We start from the raw sequence: 23,481 nt of genomic DNA, 5'->3' as shown, positions 1-23,481 counted from the left end.
CGGACAACCACAAGCAAGTAGAACGTTAATACAAGCCTTAAACGTGAGTAGCTAAGAAAGGAAGAGGATTTTTTGTCAGCTTTCATTTGCTAAACCCCTACTCAACTCTGGACCAGCACACATGCCAGAGAGGTCTGACCATTTCAGACAGCTTTGCCCCTTCCTCTACCACAAAAGGCCCCCGCTGAACATCCGCAGAAGCTTGCAAACAGCTCTCCGCTTCCCACATAAGACCAAAGATACAAGGTTCTTGCCATCACCAAGACAAAACCAGAATGAACGTGAGAAAAGTAACTAGTTTCTTAAATCTAGCTTCCCCTTGCAGTGCCTGCAGCTGACTGCTGGGCAAGAGACTGCCCTGGGCATGTGGCCTCAGCCCAGAAGCCCTGGAGGATGTTTTATTAAGTAGTTGCTCTATTACCTGCACCCTGAAAGCTGCCAGCCTTCCCCGTGTTTGTGTCTTTAGTGAGACTGGAGGATTAGCAGAGATCTAGGTTCTTTCATGTTTATAAAGCATTGCAACTCAGAAATGCTTGAAACACAGAGGTACCAACAGATGGGCAAGCAGCAGGGAGGCAAAGAGGCAAACCAGATATTCAAGCTTTGGTGATGCTGAAAGTTGGATAATGTTGACAATTCAGGCCCAATATGGGAGAAGAAGGAGGAAGAGCAAAGACATAAGTGAAGAATGGGAAAATTTGGATTAATTTAGTCTTAATTTTGACTACAAGTGGCTGCTGACCACTGTAGCTTCTCTGAAGACTGCCTTGCAGGCACACTGCCTGCCTCTATCCCCACCGCGATAGGAGCCTCAAAGCAATTGAGCAGGGAGGGGGTTTGCACATCCCCAAACCAAGGTTTAACACCAACGCGGTGGAAGACAACAAGACTCTCCTCCCGTGGGGCCACACAGAGGGAGCTCGCAGGCATGGGGGGCAGAAACCATGGCTGAGCCAAGTCACCATGTAGCATGGGTTGATTTTTGACGGTACTTTTCAAACCTCCTTGACCCATCCCCACATCTCCGTGCCAGACCTGACTGCAGGTCTGGACTGCCAGTGAACTTGCCCAAAGCAAAGCCATGCTCAAGTGCCAGCAGCATCTTGGGCAGAGGCAGAAACTGCAGGGCTGGCACTGCTGACGCCGCATGCATATTTGATCATGTTCACAAGGTAGGACTTGTTAGCAGAATTCAAATTACAGACGGCGTTTCAGGCCTGCAGCCATAACCTCCCTGCCCTCCCGCTTTAGGACCGTCCTATAAGGCCACCTAGGCTGGAAAAGCCTTCGTGCAGGACATTTAACCAGCTCCAGGTCTGCCAGGCAGGCAGTTCCTCTAACACAATGCTACATCACCACGCAGAAGACAAGTGTCACTCAGTGGTTTGTGCAGAAGCCTCAAGCTGGAGCTGCCAGGCCTTTGTACCATCCCCATCCACTGCTGTGCAACCCACTTAACCCCTTTCAAAAACAATTTCTTTACTTCTTGCTGCAGAAAACACAATGCCCAGCATTACCAAGCAGCGAGAGGTTGTGCTGGATAGGCAGCAGCACTGCATGCGTTACCTTATCCAGAGTAAAAAAGGAACCCTGTGCACCATCTCTTAATAAGAAGGTCCTCCTGTTGCCAGGGGCCAGGCCAAAGCTCAGCTCTCCCTGTTGCCAAAATCCAGGCTGCACTAGATCTGTTGCAGCAGCAAGAGAAGAGAAAAAGGAGGACGGTTTGCAGCAGAACTGGCCTCAGCAGAGGGTTAAAGCCCTGGCTGTTGGCTGGGTTTATCAGAGCACCCCAGGCTGCCTCCAAACCGCGTTGCCCCAAGAAGATGTGGGATGCTCAGTGGAGGCACCTCCCCAGGGACAAGCAGCTCCTGTGGGTAAGGGGCTCCGTCCCTGGGGCTGTGCCACCGCCGAGGCAGGAGGTGGACGGCAGCACAAAAACACCCAAGGAACTCAGTGCCTGCCCGTGGCAGGATTTGGTCCCTCCTACCCACCAGAGGCAACTGGGGGAAATAAATTCCCCAGGTGGCTTTGCCAGGTGCTTGGGAGGAAGATGAGTAACAAAACATCGCTGAGATTTTCTGATAGCCACAAAGTCAATAAGTAGCACACACATCCGCACTATGGCAGAGGGACTCCAAAACCCCTTTAACAGCCTTTTCTGCATTGGAAAGGGCATAAAAGGAGCAGTCCCACATCCCTCCTCTGGAAGGAAAGGCTCAGGCTCCCACCAGGGCTGAGCCCACCGTGTGTGTCCGGGAGCCACCTGGCTCCCTGGGGCTGGGGCTCACCTCTCCGCAACACCAAAACTCCCATTAGTCACCCCAGCTGGCAGCTCAGCTTGCCCCTGCCAGTTTTGCCTGGAGCACAATTCATTTGTTTTTCCAGCCTGCCTGCTCATGTCTGTGGACAGAGAGGAAACCCAAATTGACATTAAAGATAGGAAAGGGTTTTAGCAGCACCTATCAGCATCTGACTTCTCAGCCTGGGGCTCCAGCAAAAATGCTGCTGCATTTCCCCTCTCCGCACATGTCTGGGAGGGTGAAACCCAGCGGCGCAGAGGTTTGGCCACAACCGTAAGTACATCTTGCACAACACATACGCTCCTCTGCTCTGCCTCAGGCTCTCACGTAAAGACGAAGGTCAGTTCCTTACTTACCCACCCATCTTCACCCAGAACAAAGTAATCAAGCCAGATCTATTTGCAGACAGAAAGCCTGCGGATATTTTCAACCCAGCTTACTAACTTGTTTGGGAAACAAGGACCTTAGTCATGTCCTTCCACCTAGATCTGGTTTTCAGGCAGCCACTGAAGGTTTAACCCAACTTTTATACAGGCGAATAACCCCCATGTACCCTCTCCCTTCCAGGGCTAGAGAAACACATTGGTTTCTCCAAGCCACAGTAAAGAAGGAGCTGCAACCCCCTAGTAATTACTTTCAGATTGTGGTCTCACAGATGAGCAAAGGCATCGATATTTGACCTTCTGGCGATATTTCCTATGAGAGGCCTTCATCCCTCCTAGGGGTTCCCCAGACTTCAGCAGGTGGGAGTCTGATGCAAGTCCATTGTCAGTCTGAAGCACGAGGAGTTCTCAAGTTCCATGGGTCTCAAACAGATCGTCAGTGAGCTGAGAGCTCAGCTGGTCTCTGCGTCACCAAGAAAATCCTTGGGAAAGGCAAGCACCTTCCACCCGTGATTTAGCTCAGGGCAGTCTGGGCAGCAGGTCCTTCAGCACAGCAAGGAAAACACGCACCAGTGATCTTGATGAATTCAAATGACAGTGGCTAAAAATGAGGAAAACTGTTTGGGCAACCAAGCAAAGAGCCAGGCCCTTAACCCAGGCACTGACTTCAAGATGTCTCAGAAAAGCAGGCAGATTAATCACCAAAGGGCTAGGAAATACCTAATGAACAGTCATCCTCACGCTAATATTTCAGTGGGTTTTCATATAAAATTTGAATGCAGAGAAACATGTAAAAATTAAGAAGGGGATGGTCATATTTGCCAAACCAAAGGGGTTTTGCCCATGAAACAAAGGCTCAAGGCCACATTTTGCTGTTTCCACACACTCCTGACAATATGACCCTAAGGCACACAGCAACCTGCACTTCCCAGCAGGATGAAGAGCTCCTGTCTTTCCTTTTCCAGGAATCGCAAGGCTGAACATCATGATCCCTCTGGGTGTGTGCAGGAAGAGCCTAGGTGTCAGCACTAAGTTGCTGGATCTCCTTTCCTGCCCTGTTTTGACTTCTAGGCATCACCTGCACCTCCCTTGGAGCAACTGTCCTTGGACAAGAGACCCAAGCAGGACCTGGCTGGGATGGCAGAGCATCTGCTGAGAGCAGCACAGCCACAGCTGCTTCTTTTGGCTAGCTGGAGCTCAAAAACCTGCTGACTTCCTAAAAACCATGCTCCACAAGTTCTGGCTGCACACCTTCAATCCCCCACAACCTCCTCCACCTGCCCCAAGGATCCAGCAGCCAGCCACAAGGAGACACTTCTCTTGATCCTTCACCCACTAAGTCCCTCATTCCTCATTAATAAAAGCTAAGGTAAATGACAACTAAGAGCTTGATAAGATCTGTTCGAGGGAAACCCCCACTAGCCACTGCTCAAGGTCCCCAGATGTCAATCCCTGGGAGAGATGGGCTGCAGCAGGGTTAGACTCACCCACAGCTGCAACACAGCCCATTGCCCCCTCCCTGCGCCTCACCCTCATCTACTAGCTAGAGTTTTCATGCAGCTGATGAGAAGGTAACTCCATTTCTTCAAAAGCCCCACTTTTCAGGGAACACACCACCCTCCTCACCTTCACAAACACAGGAAATTTCTGGAAGAAAAGCACCAGCAGCTTCCAGATGTTCTCAATAACCTCAGCCAGGTTGCTAGTGAAGACCTCCATCCACGTGGGTAGCCCTGTGCCAGCATCAGTCCCCGTCTCTGGTCTCTGCCCCGCTCCCAGGGCAGCACAAACCCACAGCACAGCGCAACGTGGCAGGTCAGGGTGTCTCACAGCGTGAGCCAGAGCCACTTCCAAAGCCACCTCCAGCATGAATTTATCCAGCAAGCACATCTTTCTCAGACTCATCTCCAGAGCCATCCCCGTCACCTCGGGGCGCCGACCTGCCCACCTACTGCACAAAGCACCGGTTCTGGGAAAGCCACAGGCAGCGACCGGGGTGGGGGGACAGTGGCAGTCAGGAGGACAAGGGCCAGCTTGCATGCAAGCCATTGGCAATCACCCACCAGCCGGAGATTTGCCACCAGGGTAAAGAGCAGGGACAAGCCACATCTTGCTGGATTCCTGCGAACTGATGGGAGCTGTCAGTGCATGCTCCGGTGCCAGCTGCCTCCTCAACCCCCACTTCCCATCTCCACGCCAAGCCGCATTATTCCTGGTACTGGCTAATAGTCATTAAACATGGTCCCAAAATTTCTCACCTGGTGTTACACCCGCATTATTGGTGACTAATGAGCACAAAGCAGCTAGGCAGATCCAAAGTCAACCCAGAGGAGTAGAAAGCAGTGGTGAGACAGACCAAAGACTAGGCTAGGTAAGGAGCTGGGCTTAAATACAGCCGGGGAACAAATGGGGTGGAGGGGGTGTGGGAGGAGGCCCCAGATGAGGCTGGTCAGACTAATTAAGACCTATTAGTGCAGGCAGGACCTTGATGCCCTTTGCAGGGGGAGGACGTGAGAGCGATGCTATGGGAGCTGCTTGGGAAACTCATGATAAACCAGCACTTCCCCCGTCCTTGGCCCGGTCCCGTTTTTCCAGCACCAGCAGAGATGGTCCGTAGGGGTTTTGCCAGGGCTGTTCAGATCCTGTCCCTCCCTCAGTCTCAGGCCAGGAATCTGTTTTCAGGTGCTTGGAGAGCTTGGTTTTTGCTGAGTCTGTCTGGGTTCAAGGGAAGGATCAGAGCAGGAGTTTAATCTGGGACTGGACCTGGGGCAGGAATAGGTCCCTGCCCCGAACTGCTCTAAAATCTCACAGCTGAAATGTCACTTAGTTTTCCTCGCTTTTAAAAAAAGCCCAAACCCAAAACCAAACAACCCCACACACACGCTTCCCCTGCGAGATTGAATCTGTCAGACGATTTGCTAATCTGGATCTCTGGAACAAATTCAACTAGTCTTTCCCAAAAGCCATTTCCAAGCTCTGAGGCATTTGCACTTTGGTTTCCAGGCACGTGATCCGCCCCAAAACCACTGCTGAGGCTCCTGAGCTCAGGACTGGCTTACAGAGCCACAGCATTCTGGTAAGGACATGCACAGAGCAGGGGACTTGCAGCCACCTCCACCATGTCCCAGGCATCCGCCTGTCCCTTAAGGGCTCCAGCGACTGCTGACAAGTGACGTCCCGCAGACACAAGCCCGTAGTGTTGGGCCAGGCTGCACCACTTGGGCCAACGCTTTAATCAGAGCTAGATCTGGATTCTCTGCGGTCATCTTACTGGGTGACCTTGGAAAAGCCAGCTGGGATATAATATAACGTAGCTGGGAGAGGACAGCAAAGCAAGCCACGATCTCAGGATGAAAAGGTACTTAAAAAGTCACTTATAAATGTATTTACCAAGAGAAGTGCTTAGCTTTCCTACCCCCAACAGACACTGAGTGACCCTAAAAAACAGTTTACCACCCCACGCAGTTTACAGTAAACATCTCGCTCTGTGCATGCAGCCTATTTTACACATTCATAAACTACATGTCCGGCACACACCGGGGCTGAGCTGGGACGGCAGGAGGGTGTTGCTGCAAGCTACGCAGCATGATGCAGAGACCTAACGTACCATGAACAAGAAACTTTCTTCTCCATTTCCATCCCTGCTCCCACGCCACAGGCATCGTCCGGTCTCTGAACGCCCCTCCAAGCCCCGTTGCTGGGGGCAGCGATTCTGCCTCCCCCACCAGCCACATTCCTGCCTTCCCCGCTGGACCCTGCTGCTGGGTCTCCCTCCTGAGCAGCTGTAGGGGAGAAGTGGCCTGCTCTTCTCCCCACGGAGGTACCCACCAGCTGCAAGCTCTTACGGAGGACGATATATAGATACCATCATCATTTGCAGGCTAAATATAAACCTTTTCCTAGGAGGTGAGCTACATAAACACCCTTGTGTTTCTCAGCACAAAGGGCTGCCTGTCCTTGCAGGGAGCAGCCAGCAATCCTCATCCCAGCAGCTGCTTGTCCCCCATCACAGCTGAGGGAAACTGAGGCACAGAAGAAGCAGGGAGAATCACTGTGTGAGCACTCCTGGTGTGCTGCCAATAAACAACAGCTACTAGGGCTGCTCCATCACAACTAGGGAAATCCAAGAAGGCTTGAATGCTGGTGTCTTGGGGGCCACTGGAAGAAGGAGAAACATTCAGACCTGAATGAGAGAGAATTAGCTCATCAGGGCAGACAGTGACTGGCAGAGAGCAGCCAGAAAGAAAGACTGAAACCAGTAGTGTGCTCCCCCTTGTCCCATCCAGGGCACTCGTGTGTCCCCAGGCATTGCACGGGCTGGGAGAGGGAAGCACCTTTGCACCAGTCCATCTGCTCCCAACAAAAGCTCACTGTTTGCAGGAGGCACCCAGGTGTGGCTATTGCTGTGAACTTCAATCCTATTCCCAACACTCTGAGCACGAGACGATCACGTGCATGCGAAAATCTGCCTGTGTTTTCCAGATGTTCCTGTCTCTCATGTTCACGGCTCGACACCAGGAGCAGCTGCCTGAGAACATCGAGCCCATAGGAGCACAAAAGCACGCGCTAGCCCGACACCTTTGCACCGTCCATCCTATCTAGTTACCCTGGGAAGGGTTCAACCAAGGTTTTGCGGCGCTGCTGTCGTTCGGTGTAGCCAGCGCTGGAACAAATTCGTTCCTTTACCTTTATGCAGGCAGAAGGCAGCGAGGAGGCAGCGATGAGGCCACGCGGCGCTTGGCAGCACATCTCCAGGGTCCTTGCAGTGACGGTGCAGGTTGGGCTGCCCCGGGTAAAAGGTGTCCCTGCAGCCAGGGGCAGAAGGGGACGCAAGCCATGGGGTCTGCAGCCCCACTGGAGAGTCCTCCCCGGTGAGCAGGCGCACAGGGAGATGTGAGGGGAGCCAGAAATCTTCTGCTGGACAAACCCAAGAGTTGGACAGGGCAGTGGGGAACAGAGAGGAGCTGTGCTTCTGCCTTTTTTTGCAGGTTTGCTGTTGCCGGGGAGAGGTTTTAGGCTGTCATCCAGCTAATTCACACCAGAGAGACAAGCACTTGAATTAGTTGCATTATCTGCGCCCAGCTAAAGTGGACAAAGGATTAAAGTGTGCTGAGCACCACCACCGTGATTTGCATCTCAGAGCCCCTTCCCACGGGCCCCCTCCGCTCCCGGCCTTTTTTTTTTTTTGGCTGTGAGCCAGCCGGCATAAGAGCCCTGTTTACAGAAGTGATGCCTAGGTTAATATTGCAAAAGACTTCAAAGCTTTTAGTCGCTACTGAAGCAGAAGTATCTAACCGTGGGCCATGAGCTGACCGGGCTGCGCACACAGGGGATGAGCCGCCCGCACTGCGCCCGCAGCCACGCACTCGCTACCCTTCGTTTGACCAATTCTGGTCTCAGCCTGAGGTATGAAACTAACTTTCTGAGTGTGCCGCCATGGCGAATTTGAAATAATGAGCGAGATCAAGCTAGTATCCATTTTTATGAAAACTCAAATGTAGCTATTGTTTTAGGGAGAACCCGCTATTTGAGTGCTAAACAAATATTGCACTGTGCAGTGACCTTATGGGCACTTTTTTTAGCTCATCCAGCTGCCAAAGATTTTTTTTTTTAATGCCTGTTTATTCATGTGGAGAGGATGGGGAATGCTATTACTATACGTTTCGTGCTGCCGGTCTCAAAGAAATCAAAACTGGGATCTCTCAGAAGAAGCTCTAGATCTAAACAGAGCTAAAGCAAAAGCCTACCTGCGATCACCAGATCCTAATTAATTAATGGCTTTAAAAGTGTTTTTTCACCACTAGCACTTTGTAGGTAGGTGCAGTTTTCCTGAAAGGTTCACACTGAGCTCTGCTGCGACACGCAAGCTTTATAAGTCTCTATTTTTCTTGGCATTTGCAGAGGTTTTCCTTCTCTTCTCAACATGAGGACTGAGTGACCTTAGCAATTGCCAGCAAGGGGACTCTATATGACGAAAGCAGGTGAAAGGGAAAATAAGGGCGGGAACTAGGTAAGGCCAATTCATACCTCAGAGGAGGTGTGGTCCTGTTCTGTACCTGGCTGTGGTCACAGTCTTGTGAAATATAAAAGGGGAAGGCAGTTGTTTCTCAAGCAATCTGTTGCCAGGATCCTGTAGCGAGAAGGAAGGGAGGTGCTAGAAGAAATGCAGAGTAAGAAGTCTAGAGCGTCAGCTGCAAAAGGTGTGGGACGCACCGGTGCCTCTGAGCCTCGGCAATACCACCAGCCCTTCTCTGTAGGTCCGTTCGCTGGGCTGAGGGTTGCATGGTAGCTGCACTACCTTCCTCCGCAGGCTAGCTTAGGAGGAGAAAGAAGCCATCATGTCCCAAGGACAAGCAGCAGGACGCAAAGCGGCCAAGCCCCAGGACCAGGGATGGGCATGGATGGTCCTGCTCGCCGCAGTGCTGCTGCAGGGGCTGACGCTGGGCTTCCCTTCCTGCATCGGCATCTTCTTCACGGACCTCCAGCATGAGTTCCAGGCCAGCAATAGCGAGACGTCATGGTTCCCGTCCATCATGGTGGCCGTGCTGCACGGAGGCGGTAAGTAACGGCCGCAGGGAATGCCCTCCACCACCTCCTGCGGTTGTGTTGCTGATGATGGGCCGTAACAAGGGCACTTTTAACATTTCGTTAAGGCAGACAGTGGAGGGGATTGGGAGGTCTGAGCAGACTGGCTGATTGGCAGTGCACCGCATCTCCCAGCCACTTTGATCACACAGTCCAAAGCTAAGCGTCCACAGATACCAAGCTCTCTTTTGCCACTCTAAGAGACAACCAAGACCCTTGGTCAAGAAGGTGAATCCCTTTCTCAGCTCAGCTTCTCCAGATCAGCGAGAACTTAATTATTTCCCATAGCAGCTCTTTGAATAAGCTGGCAAGTAGGGCTGGAGCTTGGGTGCTTTCTTGATTCATCTTCTGTCCACGAGAGCACATCTCCTTCCATGTGCCACATGACAACGGTGTTCTTCATGGCTGAAAAGATGCCAAAAGCCAAGCTCCTCCAGGCTGCTATCTGAGGCAGAGCGTTAAAAGCAACTCCTTGGGCGGTGGCATAGAGCGCACACCCAAGCAGGCATCAGGGTGGACGTGAGTATTGCTGGATTAATGCAGAATGTGGGTCAGGCAGCACCCTCCAGGTGAAGGCGATGGAGGGAGGATTGTGCTTTGCAGATAGTAGAGTGAATCACCATTTTTTCTGCCCAAAGAAAATGTGGGAGCTGCACAGGACAGGGTCCCCAGATCCCCCACCCAGACTGATATTTCTGCATAGAAGAGAAAAACAAATCCCCAGCAGCTCAAGGACTTCCCAATGAGAGATCTGTGTTGCTGCTGACCCCTCCACGTGCAGTTCCTGTGGTTGGTTTATCAACCAACCACCCAAACCTCACCTAGGCAAAAGAAGTGAAGTATCCAGTGATGCCCATGAATCTGAGCTGCTCCCTGAGTTCATACCTGCCCCCTTCCAGTACTGGTGAAAGGTGACACTACAGCATGAAGAAAAAAAAAAAAGCAGAGCCCTGAGTCATGCTGATGTGAAGGCTGTGGCAGGTTCAGTCTCCCCTGTGCAGGACTTGGCTGACAGACACCCGACATGGGAGAAAGAGTTTGTACCTTAGCAGAGGCAGTTGGGTCCAGAATTGCAAGGTGCAGACGGAAAGAGAGCTCAGGGGAAGCAACTACAGGAGGAATTATCACTGAAGGTCAGCGGAAATAGAGCAGTGCTCTTGGGGCTTTGAATTTGGAAACTGCTGGGCATTGCCTGTGCTGCCTTCCATCCCCTGTGGTCCTGCTGTGGTTAGTGGGAAGGAGCCAAATGGGACCTGCTGGCTCTGGGAAATGGTCTCAGGAGCAGCTCAGTCCCAACATGTCCAGAAAGGACAGGACTGGGAGTATCCACAAGAAAATATCAATTATCCTATCTTCTTTAATGAAGTAATTGTTTTGTAGGAGACTGGAACCACAGTAAAAGGTAATATAAAGACAGCCAATAAATAGATCTAAAAGTTATAAATTAGACAAGGAAAGAATAGCCTTATGTTAATTATATTCCCTAACAGTATTTGTCAGGGCATAGCTAGTGAATTGCAAGAGAGCTGTTACTTTGCTTGCCAGTTATGTCTCCTATTGCAGGTTGTTACAGCAGAGGAGCGCTTGTTCTTCTCCCCCAACAGCGTAAGGCAGGAGTAACACAACCATAAACCAGGAAGAAAAAACAACGAAAAGCCAGAGATAAAAGACTCCCTCTCAGGCCAAGCATGTACGGCTTTTGCTGCAACTTCTGACCTCCTCTGTAGTGGGCCAGGCTCTGTTTGATTCAGGTTCTCCGGTTACATCCATCACCTTGGCACTTAAACCCTTTCCAAAATTGCGTTCTGCTTTGTCACCAGCATCTCTTAAAGGTGCTTCTCTCTTCTCTTCTCCTTTATTCTTTTTCATTCAGAAGAACTGAAGGGGAAAAAAAAAATGTGTTGCAAAAATTGGTAAAGAGGAAAGGAAATGGACAGAGCAGCCCGTTCTCAGAGCGGTCAGGGGAGTGAGAAGGTCCCACGTGGGAGAATGAACCTCGGCTCAGCAGAGCCGTGGAAGGAAACAGGGAAGGGCACAGTGCAAACAATAGCTCCTACTTATTAAGCCAAACATATCTCATTACCCATACTATGTTCCTAGGTAAAAGCAATTAATGATTATTTTGTTATACAAATCATTTGAGAGACCGCAGGATCCTATGGCTGGCTCTGAAAGGGGAGTTCAGGCCCTTGCAGGTTCCTGCTTCCAGATGCTCAGGCACACGTAACTCTCTGGACTTGCGCTCATACAAATGCAGCACTTTTGTTGGTATTATTTTTGCAAAGGAAAGCACAAAAGCCGCAGGCAAGTGAGAAATAATGTTTGAAACCTAGAAAGCAAGTTAGCAGGAACAAATAATGAAAAACCCTTATGATTTTCAGAACCAATCTCATTATTTTCGAGTGTTCAATTTCTGACTTTCGGCTACTTGGGTTGGTTAAACAGCAGTGCCGTCCTTAATGTCTTCAGCAGGAGGAAAAATAATCCAGTCACCAGTTTGCCGAACACTTTTTCAAAGGCCAGTTGAAGTCTGAGGTGAAAATCTCCCAAGCAGATCAAAATACAGACAGCTGCACTCCTAATTTTAATAATGTTCCACTGTTCGCTTGACTACGTGGATTTTATTTCAAACCAGACGTTGGTTTAGGTCACAAATATGCCACAGGTTATTTTCCCTGCACCGACTGACTCCTAATTCTGAAGCTTACAGTCATTTCGCATTTGCTTATATAATCTTAAGTCTTCAGAAGAGGGAAAAAATAATAAAACCTGGAAAACCTTGAGGATCCTCAAAGGAACAGGAAAAGAAACTCTACCTTCAGATCCTCTTCTGCCAGAGGACGCAGAGAGAAGCACGTTTCCCACTGACGGTCTGCAGCTCTGACCTAATCTTTTCCTACCCCAAAATGAAGGATGTTAAATGTCGTTAACAAACTGTTAATTTACCACAGCCTCATGGAGTTCACCAGAAGTCTATGAAAATTAAAGAATTAACTAGGCTTAAACACACAGCTCCATGCCTATTTGTTCATTGATTTTCTGATGAAATAACATAACTCTTTCCTAGTAAGGTCTGCCGGCAATGTATGTACAGAATAAACCCCAGGCTTCTGTCCATCGGGAGCACCCGGGTCTCGCTGCCGCCTCTGCGCTGTTTGTGCCGGAGGTGTGGGAGTGGGAACCGGGGTGTGCACGGTCTGCCCCTAGGCTTGCATCCTCTTGGAAGTGGACACAGTTATACCTACCCACCCCTGCCAGGTATGCCAGGACAGGCATGTGCAAAGAGCCGTACTGACAATAACATCGTATTATTTTCCTGGGGAAGATAACATGCAGGACAGCTGCAAGACTCCACAAGCTGCAGCTTGGATGCTACTGCCTGAAGATTAGATTGATTCCCATGCAGACAGGAATATACCTCTCCAGCCGTTTCCAAATAATCCTCCTCAATGACGTCTATTTTTCTACCATTCTTGATCTGCCTTGTCTTGAAAGGAGTTTCACCTAGGTAGCAGGACACCAAGGGCAATTCAGGAGATTTTGTGGCAGAATGTTTGAAAAACACAGTGAAACGAGAGCAGAAATACACAGAAATATCACCCTGCTTAACATCTCTTACTCGGGGGCATAGAAATACAAGTCCTCTGCTTTTTCAAATCATTCCCAGAATTTATATCATGTGAGAACACAATTACACTTGAAGGTCCTTCTTCCATTCCATTTCCATTCCATTTCCAAGAGTTTTAACTAAAATCCATCACAGGGAAGCTTAGAAATCCTGTCTGATGGCCAAAATCCAAGCAGATCACAGGAGCCTTCGCCTCAGCTAACAAGTTGACTATGCACTTGGGAGGATCACGGAATATATTCCTGGCTCCTCTAGTACATTATGCTGCTGGGACAACCCTCAGGGCCTCTAGGCTAAATCATTTGATAATTGGAGCAGTCCAGCAGGTACAAAATATTTCCTTGCTCCCTAACTGCTTCCCTTTTGCTTCTTTGCTGCCAGGGCCCCTCTGCAGTATCTTGGTGAAGCGATTTGGCTGCAGGTTTGCTGTGATGCTGGGAGGTCTGCTCAGCGGAGTGGGCATGGTGTCCAGCTCCTTCTGCAAGTCCATCAGCCAGCTTTACCTAACAGCCGGCCTCATCACTGGTAAGTACCAAAGAACAGCAGGAAAACCCAGCTGCTGTGTTTGACTTGAGAGATGGGAGATGGTGAAAGTCCCGACTAAGTGCTCATGTTTTTCCATTCATCTGTGAAATAGGATAAATCAAAAGCCCTGCAGCGCAGCAGGAATCGTATAGCAGCTAGACTTGCCCGTCACACCCCTTTAACACACACCTCATCCAGCCAAGCTCACTGGAAAATGCTTCTCTCTGGAAAAAGCTACAGGTCTCCAGAGGATGAAACGGAGAGCAAAGATGTCTGTTCTTTTTAGTAGCTTCTAGGCCTTTTGTCTTTGAAGAAGGAATTTTATTTTTTCAGTCTTGGAACGTAATGTGTTGGGACAACGTCCTTCCCAAGTTCCTTGGGCTTGTATTTCACCACTCCCAACCTGGGGAAATGTGGACACATCTTTTTCTAACAAAAGAACCTGTTGGTTTTGAACAGAAGTAACAGATGGGAACTTTTCCTTTCCAAATATTTCTCCTATGTGACTGATATTCAACTCTTGCTTTTTTCTAACACAGAGAAATTAATTGCTTCAGCCAGGTTACTTTGGGACCAGTCCTGTTGGATCTTGCAAGCTAAGCTGTGCCCACTGCATAGAGAGAAAAAACAAGTAACTCCCTGAGCCCTGACGAAAGTGTCAGGAAAGCAGCACTGCTTGTTGCCTGCTGGGTATAAACCCCAAGTTTTTAATGAACAATTCCATAACAACTATAGGAATGGCAGTATGCCCCAGACAAACATCAGCTTAGATCAGTCTATTTAGTATACCCAAGAACACAAAGAGTTTGATTTATGCACACCATCCTTCTTCCTCCCTTCCGTGGGGTTTCTGAGTGTTAATCACTGGGGGTTGTGCAGCCTGGCAGGGGAGGAAATGCTTCAGTAGTAGATGAAGTCACCTGTGGGTACACCCCGGATTTGGGCTCTTTTCACCCTTTAAGACAATGCAGAGGGATCACGCACTGTCATTTTCTCTTTTATTCTTACCTTTAGGTCTGGGATCATGCTTCAGCTTCCAGGCAGGAGTGACTGTTCTGGGCTACTACTTTGTACGGTGGAGAACTCTGGCCAATGCCATGGCATCCACTGGCGTCTCTCTTGGTTTCACGCTGTGGCCGCTGCTTTCTCAATACTTGCTGGATGAGATGGGCTGGAGAAACACTTTTCTTATCTTTGGAGGAATACTATTGAACTGTTGTGTTTGTGGAGCCATCATGAGACCAGTTCAGCTTGCATCAGGGTCACCACTACAGTCACCCAACCCTGGAGACGAGCCAGGGAGAAGAGCAGAAGAGACACAGCTGTCCAATGGAGCATCTTCTCCCCACCCCGAGCTCCAGCAGCAAACCAGAAGGAAAGCATGCTTCCAGATGCTGCAGAAGTACCTGGCTTTTGACATCTTCTGTCAAAACAAAGGTTACCAGATTTACACTGTTGGAGTGACATGGATGATGATGGGGTTTGCATTACCCCACGTCTACCTTGTGCCTTATGCCATCCAGAACGGGGTGGAGGAACGGAGGGCAGCCCTCCTCATCTCTGTTATCGGGTTCATCAACATCTTCATACGCCCTTTGACAGGGCTGCTCTCAGGACACAGAGTCTTCACAGGGAGACGCATCTACCTGTTCAGCCTGGCTGTGTTCCTCTGCGGGCTGAGCAATTTCATTTGTGTCATTTCAGCTGAGTTCAGTGTGCTCATCATCTACTGTGTCATCCTCAGTATAGCCATGAGTGGCGTCGGGGCACTCACCTTCCAGGTGCTGATGGATGTGGTGGAGATGGACAGGTTCTCAAGTGCTCTAGGGCTCTTCACCATCCTGGAGAGCATCACTCTCCTCATTGGACCCCCTCTCACAGGTGAGAGAAGCTGTTAAAGCAGGCTGGGGAAAAATCGGTTGTTTAGAAACTGGTGACAAGTGTTTGGGAGCATAAAGAAGAGAAATGAGGGAGTTTCCAAATGTGTGCAGGCAGGTGAGTTATGCAAAGTGAGCAATATAAAAGGGAGAGTTAGAAAGGAATGATCAGCCCCTTCTCACAGCTGAAAGAGGGTCATTTCTGCAGCTGCCCAAGTGTCACTGCAGCGACAGCGGATAGTGAAAAAGTTACCCACTTGGTAGGCAGTTTTATAGGGATGGGAGTGAGAAAAGCTTTTTTCCAGTGAGTGGCAAGACACAGAGAGGAATTACTGTGGTAGGATCTTGCTGTCTATGAACCATTTCACTGCTTAGCTAGTTTGCATTGTCTTATCTACGAAGTCTCAAGGAATTGTGAACATCCCATTAAACAAATTAACTGTGATTGGAATGATTACCAGTCCTACATTATTCAAGAGCCTTATAGTAAAAGCTGCTGTTCACTCTTCTTTCTGCGTTCTAGAGTGTATTCATTTTTCTCTGGAGACAAGAAAGGAGCTAGTTATGACCCCCAATCCAATAAATTATTCACAGATTTCACAGTTGACTCCAAATGCCACTAAGTGACCTGTCCAAGACGCACCTGCTCCTGCAGTACAGCAGCAAATTCAAAAGACTAACAAACAAGAAACATGAACCTGAGCATGAAACCGCGATTCAGGCTTTAGTTCTCTTCTTCAGACAATGAATTGTGTGCCATGCAGCAGGAAAATAATGTCTGTTCTAAGAATGGGATGATAACATGCACCATATTTCATGGTATTCCCTGACATTAGTGTGTCAGCCACTTTTCTCAAAGTGCAAAAAAGGTCTTTTCTTGGACATATCTGATAGGAGTGGCAGATGGGCAAAACAAAGTACAGTAAAAGCAGCTCCATTTCTATTTGTAGTCCTAAAATCTGCCAAAGAAAAGTGCACTATGAAAAGAAACATCACCAATCTTTACTGAAGAATACAAGCAAACAAACACTATTCCAGTATTTCCATATAAATAAGCAGCCTATAGAGAAGGCATCATATATTTGACCTGAGTATCATCTTTCTATCTCTAACATTAGTGTTAAATTACTCATTTGATATATCACGCTTCTACATGTTTAATATTGAGGGCACTTAACGTTAGTCATAATGCTTGCTGTGCTGTGAATTTTCCTCCCCCTGATTACACACTATTAGAGACAAGTTTTCAGTTTCGAGACCCAAACACGTTGATTTCTGAAAAATTTCTCTATTTATTTGTTCTATTTTCTGACCTGGATGTAACAGGGTCACTCATTACAAAACCCAGTGAGTGGCAGTGGCACAGGCTTCTGCTGAGCAAACAAAATGAATCAGCAGGTTGGGGAAAAGTTACAATTTCCTTTCTTTCCTGATTTTTCTGTGTATTGAGAAATACTTTATACAGAAGCAGAAACATCACCTGAGCGGTGAATATAAAAAACCCAAACAACCCCTAGAATCTAGAGATGAGAACTTAACTCATCTGGGAATGCTTATCTTTTGTATATGGCAGTTTGCTGAATGATTTAGGTTTAACATTTATGCAAATGTCACCCAGTTGCCTTTAGTATGCATCTTCTCTTTGGCTAAGCTGTGGCTTCTATTTCAGGTCTCCTGGTGGACATAACTAGGGATTTCCACTATGTCTTCTACAACTCCAGTTTCTTCCTGATATCAGCTGCATTATTCATGGGGCTCAGCTTCTGCGCTCTGGAAAAAAAAAACAAGTTGAAAGAGGCTTCAAAAGTACCTTTGGATAATCCCTCCAGGTATCAATACAACGAAATGCCAACTGAACCACAGCCTGAGAGTCAATCCCCTCCAGCAGTTGTGTACATCACAAGCATATGAAGAGAAAGAAAAGAAGGGGGAAAAAAGAGGAACGCAAACAATTATGTGGCCTGTACAAAGCTACACAAGGGCCAGCACTGACGGCAGATGAGGAAACAAGTGTCTGCTTTCCACAACTGTCACCATCCTTCTGCCCTGCGCTTCCACTCCGTGGGGCCACATCAGACTCCATGTGAGCAATCCAGACCGCAGGCTGAGCCCAGAACCCAGCGCCAGCCAAAGAGCCGAAGGACAAAGAGAACCGCGCTTTCCTAAAGCAAACCATGGGATAACAGCCATGGTAACTGGCGCCGAGAGACAAAAGCTGTGTCAGTTCAATTGGTTTGTCAGTGCCTTTAAGAAGTCACTGGAATTTCACATACGCATTTCAGTTGGTAGCGCTGGACAATACGTATTAATGGCTATGCTCAATGGTAGTTCTTTCACAAAGAAGTATTATTGCCTCGTCTGAACAGGCAGTTTTGGTACAGACATATTAAATTTCCTGGTTGCTTTCCATGTAGCGGGTGGCAAGACAAACGCTTTCCACAGGAAGTGTGTTATTACTTTCCACATCTCTAAATATTATATGGAGGCTGCTGCATGGGTTGCAGAACTCAGCCAAGTCTCTAGTAAGATAAAATACTTTCTCCTACGAGGGGTGTGTGTGTGTGTGTGTATATATATATATATATGTACGTATGAGTTCTTCATGCCAAGGACATTTTCAAAGCTTCAAAGGTTCAACTCCACAGCATCAAAAAGAATAAAACCCAAACCTTAGAGTGCCTGCTTTGTATAACTAGTGATATCTCAAGCGATTCTTGATATATCAAAAAACAGGACTCATGGCTTGTGTAAATGCACTTCTTTCCAGAATTAACTGGGACCAACTTTGGGGGCAGGTGGGGGGGGGCAGGAAAGGTGTTACTAGACCTGAGAATAAGTGTATGCGTCCTTATATAGGGCCAAACTCAAAGCCACTGTAGTTACCTTGTGTAAATGAATTTAGCTCTTTAGTCTCAGACTCTCAGACTTAATTACACCAGCATTGTCATTATAGAGAAGTTTGCACAAGCATAACTTACATGTCTTAAAAGTACAAGCATAACTTACAAATAAATCCGTAGGGAAAATATACTGAGAAGAGTCAGTGTTACTGACTTTCATATCCATACAGCCTTGTCTGTAAGTGGCTTTTCTTGCTACACTCCTGGGAGTTACACTTGTAATACTAAGATGAGAACTGCATCAACCTCCAGCCTCTCTCAGCATCAGCTCGAGTTGCAAACTGTTTATATGTTGTATCATTCCCGATCTGACAGAAGCAGATACTCACAAAGCACTGGAGATGAAGGTTACTCAAGACATTAGAACCATCAGAAAGACACAAGCATAAAATGGGAGTGAAATGGAAGAAGGAACAGTTTTCAACTCAACTGCAGTGCTTATCTTGAGAACTGTTATACCAAATTCCTAGCTACAAAACTACAGTTCTCATAAGAGCTGGAGGCTCCCCAGACAAAACAAACCAACCAAAAAAAAATCCCATACTGGATGAAACCACTGGAAAACTGACTCCAAGATCTTCAGAGACTATAATGGCTTCACAGCTGGCTTTTACAGTGGTATCAGCCCTTCAGAAGGGTTGCTGCTCCCACCACTCAGTAGTACCTGTATTTCAGTACTGCTCTAGGATTACTGAACCAGTAGGATTTGCATTTCCTGATCAAGGTGGCTAGTGGGAGACATACATATCTAATCTCTCATCACACATGTTTATTAACTTGTGTAATGCTTACATGGTCCATAACTACAAAGTAAACAGGGACTGGTGCTTCTCAGCTTACCGAAACAATGACTGCTGTACATTCCTGCAAAAAAGATGGGGCTTTCCCCCTCTCAAAAAAACCAATAAAAAGGGATCAAGTCCCAAACCTCTTCTAGCTATTGCGAATAAAACAGCTAAGCAGCTGAACAGATTGCCATTTTTTCTGTGTGTAATTCTTAATTTTAAATTCTGTTCACCTTTCTACTTTCCCTCTCTGTTTTCTTCCAGAAATACAGGGTCATGTTGTCCCAAATCCTCCCACCACTACAAATGTCCTGGCAAAACCAGGCAAGATATGGTGTAAGCTACAACCTATCAAAATTTATCACAGGAAAACGAAGGTTAGTTGACGGAGCAATAGAATGCATCTCCTGTGTGGAGCCAACTGCTCTGTCTGCAACGATTTAGCTCTAGCTGGCTCATGTGCAAGCAAATGTATAGGCTAACACATGCTTGCAAGATATAGGCAGGGGGGAAAAGGTACTCGCCAACTGAAGCTGACACACAGAGATCAGCTCCTCCTACACCATGGCAAAGAAATCTGTTTTGACTGTTTCTTATCTGGATACAGCAGTGCAAGATAATTTAGGACAGAAAGTTAGGAGAGCGCTTTATAGAACTGCCTTTTGATACTCCCAGACTGAATACCAGGGTCACTGGGACTTACTTGCAAAGGCAGAGAGATGTTTCTGGGAAGAAAAACAATTAATTCACAAATCCATTATTTTAACGTTTCTCAACTTGTTGACTAAAAACTTTCTAGCAGCCTTACAGAATTTCAGCTGCCTGAAAACTGGGTTGTCTCCCCTGGCTACTTTCCACTGACCCTTTAGAAGTAATCCACAACCCACAGGCTGGAAACAAATGTTGGAGGGGGAAGAGGTAACATTTTAGGCTGTGTTTCCACAGGTAAATTAGATGTCTGAGCTCCCATAATAGAGAAAACTACCCCCCTTCTCTCCTGTTACACAGCTCTCTGCTCCTACTTCTCTTTTCAACCCGAACTCCAAGCTGCCCTGAGCAGGAGCTTTGTAAAGCGTAATTGAAGGGACCATGCACACTGAGCATGCTACAGTATAATAAATATTCCCCCTCAGAGCTATTGTACAGGAGCAGTAATACTCAGTCCTTAAGAATCTTGAGGCCCAGAAGAAAAATAAAGCAATAAAAGTTCCTTTCATTAGTTTAAGGACGTCCCATTACGCAAGGCAACCACAGCTTAATTGCCACCATCCCCTGGAGCGGTTTTTTTTAACACCTACAGACAGTAACATAACCCTGGCTTTAATTATGGACAAACACTAATACCTCAGCCAGGTTACAAACCTCTGAGAACCAGCAAAGCAAGAAAAATTGACCAGAAATAAATGTCCCTCGCTTCCCTAGTCCCCTCTTAGCCCTTCCTGCTCCCTTTATCATTTGAAGTATCGTTAACCTTGCAAGGTAAGCATTCTTGCAACAAGTACCTTTCCTTACTGCAATGAAATATTCACCAGGAAGTTCACACTGAAATATTGCAAGACTGTGATCCTTAAAAGCCTTAGCTACTCTGCCAGTGTAATTCTTGGAAAAGTTTAATAAAAAACAAATCAAAGAAGGGTCACTAAATTTAGACGTTCTAGAAGACGTCAGAAGTGCAAAAGCACTGAAATGAAGAGCTTGGCATGCTGTTTGCAGACTTGGCTAGTAACTGCAAGAAAGAAACATAACTACTAGAAATGAAAATTCATTGACTTTTAACTGTGGTGTGCCATCAAAGTCACTAGACTAGCCCCTGAAGCTGTGAATACCCCAGCTATACTAGCCCATTCTGTGCTAACTATTCTGGCAAACGGCAAGTGCTCGGAGTATTCAGACAATTAAACAATATAGCCAATATTGGGTGAGTAAACAGCCTGAGTAAGAGGGTTACATACCCCAGCCAACCCTGCCTACTGCCAAGTGATCTTTCTGGATGATCAGGACAAACTCCCTGCAGTAGGCCAGCACAAAGTCAACAAGCGCACAGCTGGTAACAAAGCAGGTGAGGTAAGCAGTACTAGCACGGTCTGCAACTCCCGCAGAAAATCTCCGAGGACTACCAAACCAGAGGATGTTATCAAACTCTCCTCCAGGAGGCAGCTCCAACACAGCAAATTAAATTGAAAATATTTCTCATAGCTCTTAACCAGCTTTAACTAAACTCAGTGCAAGACAAAGGCTAGAAAGAGCATGGCTCGCAGCTCCCAGGAAGACAAGTACAAGCGTTCCTCTCCTCCTGGTTACTTCTCACCATGCACCGAACAGTGTGAGCTGGAGATGCATCACCTGAAACTCAGCCAGCACAGACACCAGCCTTTTCCAAGCACTGCTCTCGGTGAAACCCACCCAGGTGACAGAGTTCCTACTGCTTCTGTGCATGCAAAATTATACTGACTGACCACAGATGTAGTGATGTAGTACTTACAGGCAGAACTTACTGCATTTTTTCTCTTTAAATACTGTTTTTCACCCCTTATTAGTCAATCCCACTATCCTTAATCACTTCTCTTTGTATTGACTAGCTCCTCTGTGTTTGCTTTCTCTTCTCCTGGTTTCTCACATTAGTCATTCACTTTCTGTGTAATGACAGATGTGGCTTTAAAGTATGTCAGCACTTACAAAAGCATACATTAAAAGAGATTTGTTAATACACTAGCAAAAGATTCTAATACAGAAGTAGTCTGTAGTACCTTTCCTGATCATTTTCATATATATATATATATATGCACACACACATACATACCGACTTCAGCTGATAATTATGGTAAGAGTTGAAGTTGCCTGGCTTACACTTTTATTTTATACCAGGTAGAAATAAATACCTTCACATTCCATCTTCCCACACCACTGCAACGTTAAAAGATTTAGCATGACTGCATTCAGTGTAGCTTCTTTGCTCATCCTTCTATTTAATGCGGTCATGGGCAGATATTTTACTACACCCAGCTGTGTGGTAGCAGTGATTATGAGCCCAACATGCTTGTCACTGATGCCACCTATTTGGCGGATCAGTCCATGCTCAATTTGCTTTATATGAAAATCAGTTACATTGGAGATAATACAAAAGACAGCCTCTGTTCACAGCCTGTTTCCTACCTTATCTACAGAAGAACCAGCACGGATTTAATTGCTTCAATAAAAGCAACACAAATTTCTACAGAGTCCACCCCCCCATTTTATGATGTTTATGGACCTTTGCCTTGTATATTTACACGACATGAACCACAATTGAATCCACTTGCAGCACTTATAATCACAGTGGTTTCATTGAAACCACGCTAGTCCAGAATCATGTAATTGCTCTGCTTTGTGCTCAGACCAGGGCGCTGTACAACCAGGGTGGAATTACCTGCTGTCATTTTGTTAATTCACTCCTCCTCAGCTTCTTTTTTTTTTTCCCCCAAGTAATTTATCTTACCGTGCATTTATTGTCCCCTCTTTTTACCTTTTTCCTCAGCTTCTAATCCTTTTGCCTTTTACAAAAGGCAAAAGAATCTCTTTCCGTTGTCCTTCTCTAGCCCATGAGTTGCAATCCCCTATTTAAAATGAAACTAACCAAACCTTTATTCCCTCCAGCATCTCTCCCTGCGGCCCCAGCACTCCCCAACAGCCATCGCTTTACCGTCTGCGTGTCCCGTGTTCTACCGCGGAGAACAACCCGCCACCCGGAGAGACGCCGAGACCGGGCGGGCAGTGGGGTGCAGAAGTGGTTCATGCCTACACCGAGCCCCTGGGCCGGGAAGGGGGTCAGCAGGGCCTGGGCCTGGGCAGCACCACCGCCGCGAGCTCTGGAGAACCTGGGCAGGCAGCAGGAGTGAAATTGAGCAGGAAAAAAGAGATACATGTGAAATTTTTTTGAGGCAATACCTAGCGAGTGAGGAAAGGTTAGCTCTTTTCCAGAGCGAAGTGTTTAAATAGCGAAGTTTTGCCATATACCGAAACACAGAGCTGTACACCACACCACACCACACCACACCACACCACACCACACCACACCACACCACACCACACCACACCACACCACACCACACCACACCACACCCCCGTTTATTTGCAGCGACTGGTAACGGGTAACACGGCCCACGGAGAAGGAAACACCGCCCCACGCCCCACCCGGGACCCGACTGCCTTTCGATCCGTAACCGCCTCACAGCAGCCGACCCCGGGGCCCCGCACGACGCCGGGAGCCGTCCGCGGAGGAGGAACGGCCGCCGCCGCCACCCGCCCGCCTGAGGAGAGCCGCGCCGCGCCGCGCCCCGCCCACAAGATGGCGGCCGCCGGGCCCGTCCCGCCTCGCCGCTGCCTCGTCTGCACCCCGCGGGACGCGGCCGTGGGGCAGCCTCGCCGGGAGCAGGCCCTGCCCGCGCCCCGGCCTACCGCGGGGCTCCCGGGGGAAGGGGGAGCCGAGCGCGGGGTGCCTGACAGGCGCCGGGCGCTTAGT

The 23,481-nt window shown here is 47.9% G+C and overlaps 1 protein-coding gene and 1 long non-coding RNA gene across 2 annotated transcripts; one reads left to right on the top strand and one right to left on the bottom strand.

Annotated features, from left to right (window-relative positions):
• Positions 1-9,021: 9,021 nt before the first annotated feature.
• On the top strand, positions 9,022-17,209 carry SLC16A5 (solute carrier family 16 member 5). Its single transcript, XM_009809595.2, has 4 exons — positions 9,022-9,241; positions 13,278-13,421; positions 14,436-15,302; positions 16,968-17,209. The coding sequence occupies exons 1-4, from the start codon at positions 9,022-9,024 to the stop codon at positions 17,207-17,209; spliced, it is 1,473 nt and encodes a 490-aa protein (XP_009807897.2).
• LOC132318966 (uncharacterized) lies at positions 11,112-14,470 on the bottom strand. Its single transcript, XR_009484420.1, has 3 exons — positions 14,430-14,470; positions 12,687-12,772; positions 11,112-11,146 (listed from the first exon to the last, which is right to left on the bottom strand). It is a non-coding gene; the product is annotated as an uncharacterized LOC132318966 (long non-coding RNA).
• Positions 17,210-23,481: the final 6,272 nt, after the last annotated feature.

This window comes from Gavia stellata, chromosome 22 (genome assembly GCF_030936135.1).
Source record: "Gavia stellata isolate bGavSte3 chromosome 22, bGavSte3.hap2, whole genome shotgun sequence".
In the NCBI taxonomy this organism is placed as follows: domain Eukaryota; kingdom Metazoa; phylum Chordata; class Aves; order Gaviiformes; family Gaviidae; genus Gavia; species Gavia stellata.
This window is presented reverse-complemented; position numbering and strand designations above follow the sequence as displayed.

Coding starts and splice junctions, on each gene's coding strand:
- SLC16A5 (XM_009809595.2), top strand. CDS start 9,022: ATGTCCCAAGGACAAGCAGCAGGACGCAAAGCGGCCAAGCCCCAGGAC. Junction 9,242..13,277: donor GGCCGTGCTGCACGGAGGCG/GTAAGTAACGGC, acceptor CTTTGCTGCCAG/GGCCCCTCTGCAGTATCTTG. Junction 15,303..16,967: donor CATTGGACCCCCTCTCACAG/GTGAGAGAAGCT, acceptor CTTCTATTTCAG/GTCTCCTGGTGGACATAACT.